This window comes from Merops nubicus, unplaced genomic scaffold, assembly GCF_000691845.1.
Source record: "Merops nubicus isolate BGI_N331 unplaced genomic scaffold, ASM69184v1 scaffold22906, whole genome shotgun sequence".
Taxonomy (NCBI): domain Eukaryota; kingdom Metazoa; phylum Chordata; class Aves; order Coraciiformes; family Meropidae; genus Merops; species Merops nubicus.
Window position 1 is genome coordinate 7,348 of NW_008617236.1, and position 6,765 is coordinate 14,112.

General features: G+C 43.3%; 1 protein-coding gene across 1 annotated transcript in view; it reads left to right on the top strand.

Moving 5' to 3' along the window:
- The window catches only part of STX12 (syntaxin 12), a 9,409-nt gene extending 4,557 nt beyond the window's left edge, over positions 1-4,852 (top strand). Inside the window, exons 5-8 of the mRNA XM_008943094.1 lie at positions 1,821-1,959; positions 2,407-2,479; positions 2,648-2,730; positions 4,206-4,852. Of these exons, the coding sequence (XP_008941342.1) occupies positions 1,821-1,959; positions 2,407-2,479; positions 2,648-2,730; positions 4,206-4,298 (388 nt within the window). The 3' untranslated portion in view covers positions 4,299-4,852. The remainder of the gene's footprint in view (positions 1-1,820; positions 1,960-2,406; positions 2,480-2,647; positions 2,731-4,205) is intronic.
- The last annotated feature ends 1,913 nt before the right edge of the window (positions 4,853-6,765 follow it).

Sequence of the window (6,765 nt, forward strand, 5' to 3'; positions counted from 1 at the left end):
TTGATAGGTAATGGCTTCATGTTCTCTTGATGTTATACTTTTAACTGTGTGTAATTACATTTGAGTTTTTGTGGTAGGATATGTTATTGTAAATTGGGCCAGGCTCTGGCAGTTGAATGCAGAGTAAAGAGATCTGAAAGGCAATGATGACAGTACATTTAATACACAATGTAAAAAATTAACTGCACATTAGTTTTTTATCCTCCTTAAATGTGGATGGTGTGATTACTGCCCTGAGAGTAGTCGAGTCCCTGCTATGTGGGAGTTGGAGTTTCCTGAACTCTGACCACAAGATTACCAGGCAGGATTTCCCTCACTGTGACTCTTCCACAATGACCCAGTTTCATGGGTTTGGGTGTTCTCTGGCAGCCCAGTTGCAGCTATCACAGAGTAGAGGGTGAGGCTGCCTTAAATTCAGAAGTCCTGGACATTATGCTTTGACAAACTAATTCTAGATTTTGCACAAGACAGCATTAGTCACCTGTCAGGTGGTTGTCATTCTGCAGCAACAGTGTGCCTGCTTAGTAGATAGGTTTGTAAAATGTTCTATCAACCCTACAGTGTGCTGCAGAGAACTCGAGGCTCTCCAGAAGTATCTGGGACTCCCGGGTCAGTTCCTACTGTATGTATGTTTGAGAAAACTAGGCTGAAATCTGTTGGCCTTACCTGTATAAATCCTTCAATTTTCTAAATAAATAGACCTAGCTTACATGCTTCATCTATACAGCCTTCCTCTGCAAACTGTGATTCATCAGTCTGAAGGCCTTGCACACTAAAGCAAGGAGAGCCAGACAGGTGCCTGTTCGTGCAGAGGCTCTTAGCTCAGCAGGAGATGGTGGCACACAGCAGCTCCTCCAAAGTCATTCTTGTGTGCTACATGTCAGAAAGTTCTGCCTTAAATACCTGAAAACCCTGCTGTCACCTTGGAGCTGAGTTGTTGGAATGATCAGCTCTCCCTGACCTAGCCATGTAGTTTATCTTCATTTCTTTTGGCACTTTGAGACTTTAAAACTTAACTATTTAGTCTTGTATACCTCACACTGGGATGTTACAGTGCTTTCCAGCACACTTCTCCTTGTGGAGGAGAGGGAGATGTTCCCCTTGAAGAACTTTCTGTGCTTTCTATTTCTTGTATTATAGGTACTTCTTTCATTGTAAGTGGTGTAACTTTTGCAGTGGTTATCAGGTACTAGATCATCAGGAGAGAGGTAGACTGGGATGCAGAGCTGTTTGTTTTCTAACATCTCTTTTGGTGTGTGATTTAATTTGAAGTTCTTACCAGACTAATGAATTAAAAAAACTAAAGCACTTTATTTTTATCTTCAAATGCCAGATAGCAAGTGAGAACCTTTGAATCCAGATGCTTGTCAGATGTTCTTTTGTTCTGATAACGTGCTTGCAGGCTCCTCTCTGTCAAAACCTTCACCCTGATTTCTACCTTTTTTGAGGATGGTGAGAGGGAAAGAAGGTACAGGTACTGGGAAAAAACAAACAAACAAACAACAAAAGAAAAGGAAAAAAAAAACCATACCAAAAAAGGCAGAACTGAAATAAGGGGATTTCTTCTATAATGCTGTAACTGTCAAGTCCTAGAACAGAGAGAGTACTCTATGTATGTAACTGCTTTCCAGTTCCTTCACTTTTCCTATCTGTCCCTTTTTTTTCAATTGTTCTAATTTGTCACTGTTGTCACAGTCAGTCCTGTCTCTGCCTATGGTTGCAGGGTCAGGAACCTGGGGGCTTGTTCTGTAGGCAACTTTTCACCTTTAACTCACTGACACTTTGCTATAAATGGAGTGCAGAAATGCCTGTCCTCAGAGAAAGAGTCAGACTTTCTTTCCATCTCTTTCCAGTGGCGAAGACTGGAATCAAATGCAGTCTCAGGAAGAAGATGTGGCAATAACTGAACAGGACCTTGAACTCATTAAAGAAAGAGAATCAGCAATCAGGCAATTAGAGGTGACCAGTAGATCCCACGAGTTCACAGTATTGGGAGATAACACAGAGAAGTCGTGCAGTGCTAACTAATGGGATGGGCTGAGGAGATCAAGGTGGAGGAACAGAGTTCCTTAGAGGATTGATGCCAAGATCAATCTCCCTGTTCCTGGTGAAGGAGACTAAGTGTATCTTCCTTCAGTGTTGACTGCTGGTCATTCAGAGATGGTAGGAGCAACACATGCTACAGTGTGCATCTGAATTCCATACTGTACTAACTGCTAGTGTGATGACACAAATATTCATTAGCAGGAACATTGTAGGCTCCTGTGTTAATGCCAAATTCCACAGACAGTAGCATCAAGTCACCTCAGTCAAGCGACTGAGCAATGGTCAGAAGAGGTACTAAGAATGAGGATGAGAAAAATTGTAATCAGTGTTTGTTATAACTTGTTAAACTGTTGTCTTCAGGCAGACATTTTGGATGTCAATCAGATATTTAAGGACTTAGCCATGATGATTCATGATCAAGGAGATATGATTGGTAAGTGTGTTTGGATAATAGTAATTTTCTTCTTAATTCAATTATATTATTTATTTAGATTATATTTTCCAGTACTTTGTATAAAAAATATTGTATTTCTGATATACTTTTTTTTTAAACACTGATGTGCTGAAGTATTTTACAGTGAGTTCTCTTATTTTTCCATAGATAGCATAGAGGCAAATGTGGAAAGTGCAGAAGTCCATGTGGAAAGAGCCAGTGAGCAGTTACAGAGAGCTGCCTATTATCAGGTAAATTCTGCGTGCTTCTATTACTGAGCAATAACAGAAGAGCCATAACAAGACATACTGAAGGCTGCAGCACAGCAAACAAGTTATTAAAAACAGCTTGTGCAAGCTGGCATGCTCTCAAAATTGTGCTGCAAGGAATAGATAAAGCACTTGAGTCAAAAACAGTATTGAAATTACCCTTCTACTTCAGAGGATGATCAGATGTCAGTCTGTTCCTCCACGAAGGCGTGCTCAGCAAGTTTTAAGTGCTGAAATGTCTTTGTTGTTCTCAGGAGTTAAACAAGAACAAATTCTCATGTTGTATCCATCTTGGAAACATATCAGCCAAGACACTGATATGCAAAAATCTTTGCCCAGACCTGGGAAACTTCTGGTGACCAGGATTTGCAGCACCCCTCTTTCTAACTGCTGAGTTTTGTTCTCCCTGTCCTGCCAGCTCTCTTGCAGTGGTTCTCGCTGCTGCTTAAATCTCTTTTGTGTTTGACACTCAGTGGGTTTTGTGGGTTCCTTTCATGATTGTTGTCCTTGTAGGTCCATGTTCTGTGAAGGAATAAGGGTTCTGCTTTGTTCAGTCCCATACATAGTTCTACTGCTGGGACTTCAGGCTTCCACAAAGGATAAAAAATTGGACTCTTTCAAGCTGTGAAATGGGGAAGTACTAGAAGGCAATAAAACCCTTGTGCTGTTTAGTGCAAGGGAGGGAAAGTAGCTCTTAACATCTGGCAGTACTTAGCAGCATCCTCTCACTCCGTGGCTTCCCTCACAAAGTTTTGAGGTCTGTTACCAAAGTTTGGGAGCTATTGGACACATACTGGATGTGTTGTTCTGGCTGGAGAAGGAAGAGGGTATATGTAACTATCCTCAAACACTTAGTAACTACGCTAAAAATGTTTGGTGTATATGGACAGCCTGTGGTTTCCTGTGATGAATGAAGAGATCCAAGCTATAAAATCCAAGTACAGCTAGTGTATGTGAAATCATTTAAACTTTAGAAATGCGATAGTTTTTTCCACACCAAGCCCAAGTGGGCAAAGGGAGATTGCATCAGAGAATGCCTCAGAAGTTTTATTAGTCTTACCTGGAAAATCTAAATGGCTAGAGATGCTTGCCTTCCCTTTGAAGCCATGGTGTTGTCTGTCAGGATGAAAAGCATGCAGTAGGTGTTGTCAAGTTCTGGTTTTGTAGTCGGCTTGAACCAAAACTTGCATTTTTCCTTAAGAGAAGCAAAACTTGTCACATCTTGACTTAACTGCATCTCTTGGACCACCTTTCTTCTGAAACTAAAAACGTTTATCTGTATGATCATGCAGTTTACCATGTAAAAGTGTTCAGATTACACCAATAACTTCTCTTGAGTAAGTGTGCACATCAAGGGTTTTGGTTTGCAAGGGTTAGTAACGTTAACTGATAGATTTGCTCTTTCCTCTTGTCATCTCTTCCTGCTGTCAGTGGCTTTTTTTGTTTTCTTTTATTAGAAGAAATCCCGTAAGAAGATCTGTATCCTGATTCTTGGCCTTGCTGTGGCTTCTATAATCATAGGACTCCTTATCTGGTGGATATCAAAATGAAATCTTCACATGGAACCTAGTCTGATTGCTGAGACTGTTTTCCCTCAGAGCTAACAGGCTGACTAGTCTCGGAAATGAACTGAGAGCACAAGCTGGAACTACTTCTAGTAATAGATATTAGCAACTAATGTGCAGATAACTAGTATTTGGAGTTAGTGAACCATGGAGACGGTATTTATCAGTTTATATACAAATTATCTTGTTTTATGTAACTAAAATCTCGTGGGTTTGCTTTCTGTAATGTATTATTCCCTGTCCCAACTGTATGCTGAAGTGTGATCAATAATTGGAGATGTCTCGTTTTTGACAAGTGGCACAACTTTAATGTTTGTCTGTACAGGTAACTTTGTTGGACTGGAATACGAATGACATTCAAAGAGGGCACAACACTGATTCACATCACCTTAATCCAGCAGTTTCTAAAGCCTCCAGTCTCTGCCCCATGGTTGTATCAGTCTCCAGGTGGCTATGGTTCTAGGTTCTCTTGAAGAGAAAGATGTTGTTACAGATTTGAAGGGCACAGAGAAGTATGTGTGGGTGGAACCACTCCGTGCTGGTCAGCTTAGCCTTGTGGTGTTTCATTTTTTTGAGCATGGTTGGGGTTGTTTTCTCCTAAAATACATCACTGGAGGACAGGATGTTCTTTGACTTATAACGTAACAATGCTACTTCCTTAGAGAAATTAGCTGGTGGTTTATTATTAGGCAAATAAATATCTTCCAATGCTGACTCTCAAGCACTAGAAACACAAAGTGTAGCTGCTCACTCCTAATTGTTTTTAGAAGCTTCCAGGGAGAAAAATCACACAGAGATGATAAAGTGGGCACCTAAGTTTACAAGCTAGCAAGACAGATGAGTATTAGATGAAATCTTGCTTCTTAAGAAGTACTCTTGAAGCTCACTTGTAGTGTGGTAGTAAATACAATTCGTGGCTTGTTAACATCTGATATTTTCCATTATTTATGAAGCAGAAAGTGCAGAAACTGGCTGAGTGAAGTGCTAGGTTTGTCAGACCGAGGATGTGTGTACAAATGAAGAAGATGGCTGGTTCCAGCTGTCTTGCTGGTAAAGCTGGCCAGGACATAGCAGCCACTCCCCACGTCAACATAGCTCTGAACTGACATGCACTGAGGGAACAGTAATCTGCCCAGAGGCCAGTGGAGTGTGGTAAGCGCAGCATACTGACCCGTTTTGTATTTAATCCTTATTCCATGTCTCCTGTATAATAAAGTAAATGTGAAAGCTGGGAAGGGAGTTTGTTCTCCCAATTGCACAGTGGTTTGCACTATTGCGCCATCATTCCATCTAATAACCATCAATAAACACTTTTAAAAGCCTACGTCAGAGCTTCTTTCTCTTCCAGTTTAGACATTGGCAGGGGTGTGTTTGCAGGTCCCTCTGTGAGCAGGGTAGAAGACTTTGTATCAGTAACAGCAGTGTTTCCTCCAGCTGTAGCCCTGTGGTCCCTGATTCTTAAGAACGATGGCGATGGAAGCACTAAGCTACTTTTACACAAGCCCACAGGACTCCTGTGCAGAGCCCTATACAACACCTGATGACAGAGAAATGAATCGGAACGGTGTGGGGTCAGGTTTGACTATTTCTCTGCTCCTAGAACGTGGAGTCATTGCTCAGCCTGTATGGTAAAATGATGTGACGGTAAGGGGACTGTGTGTGGTTCTGCTCTGGATTTAAAATATTCCTCCGAAAGCGGCAGAGCCTGCTGCTTTGTGCCCTGCCTGCTGCAGGGGGAGACAGCCCTTTGGATGTCACACCTCTGAATGAAAACGAAAGCGTTTGCCGTCCCATGCTTCAAAGGGAGCTCGGGTGCATTGTTCGTAAGATCCCCCTTACTCTAGCCTGTTTTAGTCCTCTGGAAAACACAGTCGAGAACAGTTCCGTTTGGCGGGCTCACGACTGCTGTAACTGCTTGACTCCTTTCTCCTCCTCCTTTACATCATCCAACGTAGCAATGGAGCTGCTGCAGAACCTGTTTTTTAACAGTGGTCTTGCCTAATGTTCCCAGGCATGAAACGCCACTTCCAGAGCCGCTCGGCGCTGTGGCAGCACTCTGGCACCCAGCGTTTCAGAGGGGTTTTCTCCCGCTCCTGACAGCTGCTGGAGGCGTGCCGGGAGCCGGGCGCTTGCCGAGGCTCAGCGGAGAGTTCCGCTCGCTGCCGCGTGTCCTGCACCCAAATCCCAGCTCGGGGGCACGCTGGGGCTCCCGGGGAGGACTCCGGGGAAATCGGACTTGTTGTTTTCCTCTTCTGAGCTCTGCTACCCACCCCTGCTCGCAACAAAGTCCCCGGCCCGCGGTACCGGCCATCTTACCGGTTTTCCGTCTGCCGCTCCGTGGCTAAAATGGGGGTTTGGAAACCTGTCGGGGAAGGGTTGGGTGCCAGTTATTCCGCTGCTGTCGCACCTTTCACCGCTCCCCCCGGTCCGCACCGGCCTCCTCACGCAGGAG